This window comes from Trichosurus vulpecula, chromosome 4 (assembly GCF_011100635.1).
Source record: "Trichosurus vulpecula isolate mTriVul1 chromosome 4, mTriVul1.pri, whole genome shotgun sequence".
Lineage (NCBI taxonomy): Eukaryota > Metazoa > Chordata > Mammalia > Diprotodontia > Phalangeridae > Trichosurus > Trichosurus vulpecula.
In genome coordinates this window covers 119,270,595-119,284,083 of record NC_050576.1, presented here as the reverse complement: position 1 = coordinate 119,284,083, position 13,489 = coordinate 119,270,595, and the positions used below count along the sequence as shown (strand labels likewise).

At 40.7% G+C, this 13,489-nt stretch overlaps 1 protein-coding gene across 3 annotated transcripts in view; it reads right to left on the bottom strand.

Moving 5' to 3' along the window:
- KCTD3 (potassium channel tetramerization domain containing 3) overlaps positions 1-13,489 on the bottom strand; it is an 81,016-nt gene that overhangs the window by 44,738 nt on the left and 22,789 nt on the right. For all 3 annotated transcript variants that reach the window (XM_036756060.1, XM_036756061.1, XM_036756062.1), the window contains 3 exons: positions 2,723-2,796; positions 694-752; positions 349-429 (listed from right to left, as the gene is read on the bottom strand). In XM_036756060.1, coding sequence (XP_036611955.1) covers positions 349-429; positions 694-752; positions 2,723-2,796 — 214 coding nt within the window. The remainder of the gene's footprint in view (positions 1-348; positions 430-693; positions 753-2,722; positions 2,797-13,489) is intronic.

Below are 13,489 nucleotides of genomic sequence, written 5' to 3'. Positions count from 1 at the left end.
GGGAACCGGTTAAACATTGTTCAAATTGTTACAAATGATGTTAGTCTAAATGATCAACCCAAGGAAGATAACATAAATTCAAAGCTAGCTCTATTGTAAAATTAACTATATTACTATTCTAAGATCCAAGTTGGAGGCAGAATGGAGATTTCCTAAGAGGCCTAGGAGTGTCACGTTTGGGTTCTAGTCCTGGCTCTGCCATTGTGTGGGTGACCCTGAGCTAGTCACTTAACTTCTCTGAACCCATTTTCTCTGCAGAAGGAGAATTTCAGACTAGTTACCTTATGTTTATATACTTGTACTGACAGAAGTACGGACAAATCAAAGTCAAAGCTAAAGTAACAATACCTGGTGGAGGCAAGTAGCCATGAAAAAGGACACTGCCACATGATGAGCGCTCCAGTTCTTCACATAAGAGAAGTCTTCTTACTAGAAGTATTATAAGCAAACTGTCAAGAGTAAGTAAAAGCAAAAAGGAAAAAATAGTACTTCATTTTTATTTTCTAGTCAGCAAAATAATAAGGAAAAAGAGAAGAGAGCTGTGACAAAATTTTCTTACTACTTTGGAGAAATTTTAAAAAACAAGCATTAACTTTTCCAGCAAAAGTTAAGGTTTATAGAAACATGAAATACAAAGCACAAAACCATGGATCCAATTACAATTGCATAGTTTATTTAATGGGGGAAACATACCTAATGGAGTAATTCCATAAAATTCAGCTTCATGTCTGAGAACATTAATACTCACTCCCCTACAAAGAAATAATAAAAATAAAGTCCCTTTACTATCAATACTTGGTTTTCCACTTCAGAGGAAAAAAGAAAATGATTTTTACAATAAGGGTTCCTGGTCCAAAAAATATCAAAAGAGCTATCATTTGTCAAACTTATCTTCGTCCTTAGTAATATGGAAAACTATACATAGAGACCCACTCTTAAAAGAACCACTTATAAAGTCTCACCTATGTAGAGGAACTAAATAATTAAAATCGGAAGTAGCTTCCTTAGGAGAAGGAGAGGTGGGGGGAGAGGAAGAGAGGGAGAGCTGAGTTACCCAGCTGGCTGGGTCCCCACTCGGGCAGCTCGGACTACTCACAGGTTGTGTTTGTCCTTCATTTTTGAAAAGGACCATGACATTAGGGAAATGATAACATGACTTGAAGTTGATTTTGACTGCAAGGTCACCAGCCTCACATTCTCCTCCAGAGCCATCTGGGTCCAGTGGCCAGATATTTATGAGGATGCCCAGGATGCAGTGAGAGACCTGGGCCCTTTTGCAGGTTCTCACTTTGAGTGAGGTAATGCCCTTTCAGTGAATAGGCCTCTTTAATAAGTGAGTCAAGGGAAGACCCCTTTAATTTAAAAAAATAATAATAACCAAATTGGGAGGGGAAGACGCTCAGGGTTGCTAGTCAAAAGAGAAACAGTTACTATTGACATTGAGGCTTAGTGGGGAATCTGAATGCACAAGGTAGAATGCTGTGCATCCCTTGATTGCTCCCCCATCAAAGCTTAGGAGATGCTAGGAGTTGTGCTCCTATTCTTGCCGGCTCCTTCAAAAAGAGTGATTAGGAAAGCTGTAAGAGTTGGTGCTCCCATTATCAGCAGCCCCCTTGAGAAGACTAGACTAGAATAAAGTAAGCTTATTAACCCTTTATTATGATTCTGTTACTGTCTTCCTGTCTGCCCAGATCAAGAGTGAACCTGTGCTAGAACACCTGCTAGCAGCCCTCCCCTCCCCCGTGTGTTTACCTGTCATACACTTGGCCTAGTTGGTGTTACCTGTGATACAGCTTCCATGGGACCAAGGTGTATATAGTTTCTGGGTGTATATAGTACTAGCAGGGCAAAATCAGCCTTTTCTAATGAGCCTAGAACTCTCAGAAACCAATAATAAAAGAATATAAGTGTTTAATTGAGGACAAAGATCAATATCTTTGGATACAAGATATCTAGATAAGGAATGACATGGACAGCTATGATGTGAAAGATGAATTATGGAGCAAAAGGTTAATTTTCAATAACTGTATTCTTGTCTGCAATATTATGTAATTAAGCAAATATTTATTAAGTGCCTACCATGTGCAATGCACTATAACCTCACTCAACATGAGGAATTCTGAAAATTTACATGAGCCCATGACCAGGACTGAATGAAATAGGACAGCAGGTCTAAGGAAATCAGGCAGCAGGCACAAATAAACTGATTAGCCCTATAGGTGAACTGCAGAGCAGCCAAAACTATAGGATGTTAAAGTAAACTTAGTGTTGTTTCACCCTGATAATATGGAAAACATACAAAGAAAAAGCAGAATTCATAAAGTAGTACAAATGCAAATGAATGACCAAGACAGTTACTGAACAGTCTAAATTATATTTGAGCAAAATAGAATTTTAGCTCCATTTTAGTTTTATAGTATAAAATTATATATCAAAAAGGATTAAAAGATCCCTTGCTGAGCATTAATCTTGAGGAATTAAAATAAAACAGAAACCAAAAGCAGAAAAGGTGATCAAAATAATTCCTCCAGGATAACTATCTACGACTAAGTAGAAGGGAAAAAAAAATTAAACACGCCAAAGTAGTAACGCCCAGCAGGACTCCATGGACAAAACATAAAACCATGTAACTCAGGCCCTCCTCCCCCCCGTTTTATCAAATAGGTCCAAAAATTTTTAGACACATAAACAATGAAATTTAATAAATAGATGTGTTTCTCACCGTAAGTCAAGCTCTTTAGTTCGAAGAAAGTTTAAAATGGGTGCAAATGCTGCTGGATCTCTATCAATAAATATCTGGTTAAAAAAAAGCTTTATTTTATTATTTATTGTATGTGTATTACCTATTATATTATGCATATTTATATTAACATTAATACAATTCAGTCTTCTAATTCTATTATGTCAAATACAAAAAATGATTCTATACATGGACATCCTAAGTAATCAAACTGATGGAAAAGTTTATTCATTTGAAAATTAAGAATATAGCAGATGTAATTATTCTCTATAGGTACTCTGTCAGTCAAAAATGTCCCTAAATAAATGCTATGAAGGACAAATTACTTCTGGTTCATTCCTATTAAATATTCATACTTCATATAAAAATTAACACAAAATCTTAGATTTGGTTATCTAGTCCAACCTGAGAAAAAATTTACCCTATAATATCTGACAAGCTGTTCATCCACTCACTACTCTCCCAAGGCTGCTATTCCACTTTGGGGGGACCTAATTGTTAAAAATGTTTTTTTTTTCCTTTTATACACATGCTCTGAGGTGACTATCCCAGCTTCCACGTCCACTGCCAAGTAGGTTAAATAGAGCTTGGTCACTAGAGGGTTAGCCCACAGAAGGCAGGGGTAGAGGGTCAAGGGTGATTTCTAATGTTATACTATCCTTCAAAGCTAAAATGGCTTTCTGAATGGGAGATAAATCACCAAATTCCCACATACCTGGCAAAACCCTGAAGTTCAAAGTGAACAAAATAATGACCAAAAAAATCCAGTAAGTTTAACCACCCCAGAACTACATGAAAAGTGAGCCAGAAGCTATCTGAAGACAACAGAAAAGGAGTCATACCACAAAGCCAGCATCTGTTAAGAGTAACACGCTCACCCTCCCAACTCAACCAAAGAATGGCAAGAAGCATATATGTAGCCTGCAAGACTCTCTGTCCAGAGGCAACAAAAGCAGTGTGCCTCTCTCAGAAAAGCCCCAGGGAAAATAGAGAGATAGAAAATGATACACGTTGGAAAGGATGTGGGAAAACTGGGGCACTAATGCACTGTTACCAGAACTGTGAACTAATCCAACGCGTCTGGAAAGCAATTTGGCACTATGCCCAAAGGGCAACCAAACTGCGCAGACCCTTTGATCCAGCATTACCACTACTAGGTCTGTATGCCAAAAATACCATAAAAGAGGAAAAGGACCTACATGTGCAAAAATATTTATAGCAGCCCTTTTGATAGTGGCAAAACATAGGAAATTGAGGGGATGCCCATCAATTGGGGAATGGCTGAACAAGCTATAGTATATGAATATAATGGAATATTATTGTGCAATAAGAAATGATGAATAGGCAGATTTCAGAAAAACCTGGAAAGATTTGTACAAACTGATGCAAAGGGAAATGAGCAGAACCAGGAAAAATATTGTACACAGTATCAGCTACATTGTGTGATGATTAACTATGAAGGACTCAGCTCTTCTCAGCAACACAATAATCCAAGACCAGTACAAAGGACTTACAAAGGAAATGCTATCCACATCTAGATAAAGAACTGATGGATTCTGAATGCAGACTGAAGCATACTTTTTTCACTTTATTCTTTTTTGTTTTTTCTTTCACAAATATGACTAATATGGAAATAGGTTTTATGTGATAATGCATGTATAACCTATATCAAATTGCCTACTGTTTTAGGAAGAGTGGAGGGGAGAGAGGAAGGAAGAAAAATTTGTAACTCAAAACCCTGTAAAAATGAATACTAAAAATTGTCTTGATGTGTAATTGCGGAAAAAATAAAATGCTATTAAAATATATGGTAAAGAAGAGAACAATTATTTTACTTTATTTAGAATAATTAAAAAAGAATAATGTAATGCATTCTCAGGATAGGGGAAAAAGATTTCTTTGCAGGTTAGTGAAATATGGAACAAAGAACTAATTTAAGATCTTCCAAGGCAAAATAAGAATATCAAAACAAATATGCTTCTCTGGGTGATATGAAGAGTAATTAATAATTAATATATATCATTTCTGAAATCAAAAGTACTGCTAGACAAAATATTGGCCACCTCTAAGAAGCTTTAAAATTAAAAAGAACTCTTTTAGAAAGGTAAGAAAATTTAAACATATAATGAAAAATAACCACAGAAAGTTACCACAAAAAAACTCAGTTGAATCTCACAACAGGTTTGTGGTATTATTATAGTTAATATTATCTTCATTTCATAGAACAGAAAATTGAAGTTCAAAGGTTAACTAAGTTGTCCATGCTCACAGTAAATGCCATAGGTAAGATCTGAAACCAGGTTTTCTTGATTCCATTAGACACTGAGCTGCCTTTGCAGCAGCAGCATTCACAAGTTGAAAACTGAGTCTAACTTTGAGGGAAAAAAATTAAATCTTTGGGAAGAGAAATGTGAAAAATATAATTATAAGCCATATGTAGGCTTTATAAAAACCAGACGGGGAACAGGATATGGAAGTGGGGAGATATGAGGGGAGCAACTTGTATAGCCTATATTTGATATATGGGACAGTTACTCATAAACCAGAAATTCAAAGTATTAAATTGTGTTGGTAAGCAAAATGGGCTCCTTAGCACTTAGTTCAACAAGTGCCCTTGAAGAGTTTGGTTTGTTTCCTTTGAGTAATTCGGTGTATTTCATTGAGCCTTACTAGGTGCTAAGCCCCAGGCCCAAACCCCTATTAGGTGTAAAACCTATGTGGGTGTGAATTGGTAACTAAGGTGGGGCCCAAGGTGGGGCTAACTCAGGGGAGGGCCTAGTTTACAAAGGAGTTTGAGCGATAGGCTTGGGACATCAGAAGCTCTTAGACCACGTGGGTTTAAGTCACCTCTTTGTGATGATTTTAGGTCACATGGGTGAGTCGCATGTGTGACTCACCCCTGACGCTGAAAAAGAAATAAAACCAGGGGTTGGCCTTTTCTTCTTTGGAGCTCTTCCCCGCAGCCGTGGTGGCACGCATGACTCTGGGCCAGCCCTTGTTCTGAGCTCTCGGGCTGAACCTAGATGTTGTTAACTATGAATCTGTATTTGGTCTGTCTGTTGATGTTTGTAATTTGCTCTGAAGTTCAGTGTGCTGGTCTCTTCCCCTGAACTAAGTGAATGATATTTGTATGCTGAATTAAAGTAAGCTTGTCAATCCCTTCACCTTGCTTTCCTTAGTTAAGCAGATCAAAAGAACCTGTGCTGTTGGCAGCTTTCTGGGTGCTGGCTGTGGGTGGATCTTACACCCCTACAGAAGCTGCTAGTCGGACTGTTGAAACATAAATGCTACGAAATATAATTCATAAACGCATTCTACCAGAATCTGCTGAATTTGAGTTGTAAAATATCAACATGTTCTCTAAAAGATATTATGGCTTTCAAAGCAGAGTTTCCTATTTTTAAAACATCAACACTTTCATCAGGAAGGTCTGGAATTCTCTTATTTCATTGAATGTCCATCTCCTTGCCTGAAAGATTATGTTCAATTTTGCTGGATAGTTGATCCTTGGTTGGAGTCCAAGTTCCTTTGCCTTTCAGAATATCATATTCCAATTGCTCCTCTCTTTTAATATTGAAGCTGTAAGGGCCTGCATGATCTTGACTGTACTTCCATGATATTGGAATTGTTCCTTTCTGGCTGCTTCCAGTATTTTCTCCTTGACCTGATAACTGTAGAATTTGGCTACAATATGCCTTGGAGTTTTCAATTTGGGATCTCTTTCAGGGAGTGATCAGTGGATTCTTTCGATGACTATTTTACTCTCTGGTTCTAGGACCTCCGGGAAGTCATCCTTGATGATTTCCTGGAAGATACAGTCCAGGCTCTTTTTCTCATCATGGCTTTCCAGTAGACCAATAATTCTTAAGATTCCCTTGTTGTGCCCTGGCCCCCAGTTTACCCTCCATCTTACCCCAGCTTGACCACTTGTGCTCCCATCTCCACGGACCCCACTGTTTGTGTTCCCATCTCCACGGAAATCAGTTTGTGCTTTTTTCCTTTAAATAACCTGACCCTACACCTGCTTGGGACTGTTTGATTTGAATCTTTACTTTGAACAGTTGCGTGCTTAAATAAATCCACATCAAAACTTATATCCGGGTCTCGCTCGCTTTTTTCGGCACATTTCTGGAGACCCCAGCGATATTTGGGGGTGGCGTGTAGCACCCCCTGAGACCCGGGCCAGGAGGGGTCTAATCCTCCGGTGGTGGGTGTCTCCTCGTCCCGACCTCCAGGGGAGCTGGCCTCTGTGACATTCCAGAGCCCCAGAGCTCGAGAGGGAGAACTAACCCACCCCCAGACACCAAACTGCCCCCTATTCAGACTCTTGTGGATCCAGGCCTCCAGGGGGGCCGGCCTCTAAGAAGTTCCAGAGCCCCAGAGGTAAGTCAGATTTCTGGTGGGAATTCCCTTCTGATTGTGGTGGAGATTTGGGGCCAGACACAGCTTAAGTGTTCAGTGGGAATACACCAATCTCCCGGGCGCTCCTAGAGACATCAGGCCCCCACCCATTTCTGGTTTCTGGTTTCTGTCCCAGGGTGTCTCTCCGTTTTGTGTCTGTGTGTTTCTGTGTGTCTATTTGTGTCTGTTTGTGTGTGTCTGTGTGAATGAGTGAGAGTAGCCTGTCAGAAGCAGCAGCAGCAGCTGCGGAGGCAGTCAGTAAACCCCCCCTTGCCCCTCCCTATCCCACTGGCATTCCTGAGGAGGGAGCAGAGCAGGCTATGTGTCCATGGTCTGGTTAAAGTTTACCATCGTAAGAAGAAATACCCTCAAGTTAAAGCCTAGTTGTGGGGTGGGAGATTGATTTATGTTGAAAATGGGGAGAAAACAAGGTATGTGAGAAAAGAAAGCCTGAGAAGTGTTAAGACCGAGTTCTCAGGGATTTTGGATGTTTATTATAACCTCCCCTCAAAAGGCAGAGTTATCTGAGCAGGAGGAAGACTTAAAGGTACATGGGAAAACTTCTTTACATTAAAAAAAAGTTTCAAGATAAGAAAGGGTTACAGAGAGAAGGAAGAAAGAAGGGGGGGGGAAACTTTTCTCTCAGATCAAAGGGAGGCAGCTAGACAAGTATTTTAACCTTTTTTCTACCTACATAAAGGAGAAAAGTTTTTGTGTAATGGGACCCAACCAGAAAAGAATTGAACTAAATGTGAAAAGTGAAAATGTGTCATTCCTAATTTAATGCTTAAGGTAAATTAGTGTTCATTTTACTGCTTGTCACTAAAGTTTATGGGAAAAGGAAATGAGAAACTGTGATAAAAGTGGAAGATTAGTAAATTAAAATCTTGAGCAAGCAGCTTGGAGTAAAAGGCTTGATAGCCTGAGTTAAAAAACCCAATAGATGAAGTTATAGAGAGATGGAAGGGATTATTCCCACCCACTCTTTGGACTAGATCTGTGAATGGGTTCTATTAAATTTAATATGAATACTGGTCCAGTATGTCACTTTAAACTGACCTGGTTATAACAGGTGATTCAAAATTGTTTGTAAAATTTTCAAAATGTGGACATGAATGGGGAATTGAAAAATTAAGGAAATACATGAAATTGTGGATAATAATTTTTTTAAGGGCCAGTGATATTAGAATTGTGTGGCCCTAAGAAAGTTAATTCACTGTTCAGTGAGGGGATTCACTCCTAGAAATAATACGAGAATCATATAATTGTAAAAGTATTTGGTACATTAATTGACAAAAACAAACACCTGAGTTAATTAGAATTGCTTCATATGTGAATTTTCTCAGATGTGAAGTTTATGACAATGGTGATAAGATGAAGGTGGAAATATATCCAGCCAGATTGGTAATTAATTAATTATGATTTTAAAAGGTTTAAATACATGACATCTGTTTATGGTATTGTTGTATTTCTAAAAATTTTGTTATATTGTTTGGTAAACAACTGTTAAGTTCATCTGTGTTGTTAGAGAGGCAATTTCTCTAAGTGTTGTTAGATTTACAATTGTACTGTTAAAATAATGAAGGGATTAGGAAACTGTTAAATTATTATATATGACCATGTCCTTTAAAGAAGTTTAATTTAAGAAGTAATAAACTTCCAGGTTTTGTAGCTGCAGTACTGGGATCCCTATTTGTACAATAAGTTGGGAAAGCCTGGAAGTGGAAGTTTACTGAAAGAGAGAGAGAACAGTGGGGTCAGAAACTAGCTGACCTCTGAACCTGGCTTTTAAAGTCAATAGGACTAATTTTTAATAACTGGCTTTTAGGACATACTTTTAAAAATTAAAATTTGATTGTGAGGTCCTGGTAAAGCTTTAAAAAGAAAAGGTATTTGTCAGAAAATGCTATTATCATGAAGTTGTGCCCGGGCAGCATCCCTCTCGGATGCTGCCCCCCCTTCTTTTTGTTTCAGACCCCCTCCCCTCTGCCACCGTTCACCCCTCCTCCCTCCTATTCACCCTCGGATGATTGCTTCACGGCCAAAAAAAAAAGGGCGGGGAGGGGAAGAACGAGTCAGGGTGGTGGGTTTTGGGAGATGGCCAAACTTCTGTTCCTGAGGTCTTGGGGAGGGATTGGGTGGGAAGACTCCATCAGATCACACCCTGGTGTCGCGAAAGCTTGGGGTACTACTCAGGGACAGATATTACATCCCCCATCTTGATACTAGCACAGTCACCAGATAGGCATCCTGTGCCCAAGTGAACGCAAAACAGGCAAAGACAGCTCCGCTGGGGTAAGGCTGTGGGGAACGCAACCTGGGGAACATTGGGAAGTAGATTTTACTGAAGTCAAACCACCAGCAGCGGGTTTTAAATGTCTCTTGGTCTTTACTGAAGAAAGAGACAACCCCAGTGGTTGTAAAGAAACTCTTGAATGAATTGATCCCCCGTTTTAGCCTTCCCCTTAGCACTGGCTCAAATAATGGCCCTAGCTTTGTTGCCAAAGTTTCTCAGGGTGTGGCCAGAACTTTAGGGGCGGAATGGAAATTGCATTGTGCCTACAGGACCCAGAGCTCTGGTCAGGTTGAGCAAGCAAACTGCACCCTTAAAGAGTTTCTATCTAAACTTATCCTGGAAACCCAGGAGAACAGGGTCACTCTGCTCCCTCTGGCCTTGCTCCACAGCCGATGCACCCCTAATAAACTTGGTTTGACCCCTTTTGAAATTCTTTTTGGGCAGCCCCCTCCTATTAATGCTTCCCTCATTAAGTTCCTACAGGATCTGCAACATACCCAGTCTCAGCTTCATAAATCTGTCCAGGAAGCCCCGCCTATTCCGACTTCAGACCACCTCCAACCCTTCCAGCCTGGGGACTCTGTCCTAATTCGGAAACATACAACCTCTGGTCCATTCCTGTCTGGCTCCACCACAGCCATGTGAAGGCAGCTGCATCCGCACGATGGAAGGCAGAACCCCTCGAGGACCCCCAAGGGCTAAGACTGTCCTGACCCTCTTCTTGATTTTCCTATTATCCCCTTGCGCAGTCCCTCGCAATCCCCATGTCCCCAAGCCAAGCTCTACTTGGGTAATCACTACAGGGAACAAATAGTCCTGGACTTTCCAAAACCCCAAAGATATACATCTCCCCCTCAATACCCTTTTGCCCCAGCCTGGCCTATTTGGGGGCCCACCAGCAGACGCAGGCTACCTGCTCTGTTCTACTTCAGGATGTCCAACCACGTGTGCCTGCCCTTGTATCACAGCCTACAACCTCCCCTCGACTGACCCTAGTGGCTCCCTGTGCATCCTGGCGGGCAGCATTGGGGGCTTGGATCCATTACTCTGTATCCACACAATCGAGTCCGACCCTTGGCACCCCAAACTCTATCTTAAAGTCTAAGACCCTTTCAACCCTGCCTGGAGAGCCCTGGTCTCTCAGATACTGGGACTCATTATCCCTTGGAATGGCGTAGGGTTGGTGCATGTGGGAGAGATGGTAGTCCTGACTGTGACCAAGATGCCTTTACCAGGTCCCCATCCCATTGGCCCAACAGGGGACCTGGCCATCCCTGCCCATCCCTGCCCCATTAGGGAACTTAGCCATCCCCGCCCCAACACCTACTACTCAGGAACCCCACACCTATCAGGTCCCCTTGCTTGCCCTTTTGTCAGCTGTTCATAAGTTACTTAACAGTTCTAACCACATGCTGGGCAAAAATTGTTGGATCTGTGTTATGCCCCTGCCTCCTTACTATGTAGTGGTGGCACTAAATGCCTTCATCACCCCTACCTCCAACACAGAGAACTGAGAGTGGAACCAACCACGGCTCACCCTTGGGGATGTGCAGGGAACATGCCTTTGCCTCACATCATCTAGCACCACTTTATCCAGTTTCAGCACAACACTCTCTCCTGGATCTATTTTCCAGATCAGTTGTTTTTTCCAATGAGATATTTTACATTTTCTTCTATTTTTTCATTCTTTAGATTTTGTTTGACTGATTCTTGATGCCTCATAAGAGTCATTAGCTTTTACCTGCCCAATTCTAATTCTTAACTAATTATTTTCTTAAATAGCTTCTGCATCTCTCCATTTGGCCAATTTTACTTTTCAAGGATTCATTTTCTCCTGTTAGACTCTGTAATTCTTCTCTTACCTCTCTAATTTGCTTTTAAAATCCTATTTGAACTCTTCCAGGAATGCTTTTTGGGCTTCGAACCAGATCATATTCCCTTTGAAGATTCAGATGTGGGTATAGTTGTCAATGCTGTCCTCTTCTGAATTCATATTTCAATCTTGTCTGTCCCCATAATACGATTCAAGGTCTTTTTTACTTTTCTAGCTTGTTTCTTCATGGTAGTTGTCTTTTTCCTTGCTTTTTAAGTGGATCTCTGCTTCTGGGGCCCAGGGGGCTCTGTCCCAAAATTCTTGTATTGGGAGCTAGGGGTCTGGTTACTGGCTTTGTGTACCACAGCCTCTGATTTTGTCAGCTAGAAGCTATATACTGCCACAGCTGACCTGATGCTAAGCTGAAGCTGGCTGATGTATGCCAAACACAGAAGCACAGTGAAATCTTTCTGAATTTCCCCCGGGGGGAGGGGGGTGTCACAGTGTGAGGTGTGGGGGAGGGGTGGTCTGGCTGCTGGAAGTCTCTTCTCCTAGGGCTACGCTATATAGCTTGGGTGATCTCAGCCATAGGTCTGCATTGGTGTCTGCCAATTCCCCTGTGCTTGCTGGCTCCACCCCACCCAGGGCTCAGGAACTCCAGCTGGACTGCTAATGTGGGGCTTTCTGGGATGTCTGCCTTCCTGCACTGGTCTCCTTCTGTCACCAAAAGAGGGGCCATCTCCCCAGCCTCCCGAGCTAAAAGACTTTTCAACCCCCACTTCTGGCTCCTCTATTCCAGGGTTTTTCCTAGGGCAGTATTAACATTAACATTTTATATTTAATCTAAATATCTGATATTCATTGCAAAATTAAAATCATCCACAACAAAATTAATCCTTTTTCTAGACTTGGGCCAGCATGGTACATAGGAGAATGCTGTATTTTTTTAAAAAACCTTTAGTTTGAATCCCTTTCCTGCCAGGGATTAACTCTTGTGATGTTTGGCAAGTCCTTTAACCTCCCTGGACCTCAATTTCCCCTTCCACAAAAGAGATAGTTGGACTAGATCACAGACCTAAAGTCAGAAGAGACACCTCAGGGACTGTGGGGTTTCTATATTGAGAAAAAGCCATAAAATACAGTAAAAAGAGAAAAGCCATAAAAATTTAAAACTCTGTGAAAGGTGGAAGCCCAAATATGGTGACCTGTTAACAATCAAAATTTAGATACTTTATTATATTTTAGATACTGAGTCATAACTTAAGATACTATGACCCATGAAAGCTGTAACAAGAATACTATGATGTATATGTGACCCGGAGATGATCAATACACAAACTTATGTTCAGGCATAACACTGGCTTAACTCCCAAGCTCATCACTAAGCAGAAAACCAAAAATATCCACCAATCAGTAGTGATACTCTCTAAAGCTCCTCCTCCATTTGTTTTCTATAATTACCATGAGGATTTTGGGGGTTCTTTAGCAAGAATCCACTGAACTGTCTGGCTGCTGCCCCAGACCAAAAATTGCCCATTTCTTAAGCATTCACAATGATTGACCAAACTATTACCTATAATCAATCTGGAGATGCTTGGCCTCTTTCTTTGGTATAAAAAGAACACTCTACAGTTATGGGGGAGGTACAGGATTCCCCAGCCAGGGGAATTCTGAACCTTACAGGGACCATCTAGTGTAAACTCTTCTTTTGAATTCATGTTATTGATCCTGCCCCCTCAATTTTTTTTTTCAGTTTGAAGCCCTCTGGTAATTTTACTTTTTTCTGGAGGTATTATTGTTTTTGAGAGAATACTAAACACTAGTATTAAAGAACATCTAAAGATTTCTCTCTTAAATTTTCCTTCAAGTCCCTGATCGGCAACTCTACTACCTATAAGTAGTTCTGGGCAGCAGTTGTAGGGCAGAGGGGAGCACTTATGGTAGGGTCACAAGACAGCAAAGGCCTTGGTCATAGTTTCAAGGCAGAGAGGAACACTCCTTGAAAAGCAGAATTAGGCAAATGGAAAAAGATATACAAAAGCTCACTGAAGAAAATAATTCCTTAAAAATTAGAATTGGGGAAGTAGAAGCTAACAACTCCATGAGACATCAAGAAAAAATAAAACAAAGTCTAAAGAATGAAAAAATACAAGAAATGTGAAATATCTCATCAGAAAAACTGACCTGGAAATGATGAAAAACGATAACCCGATCACAATTCCAGGGCCAAGAGGAGCTC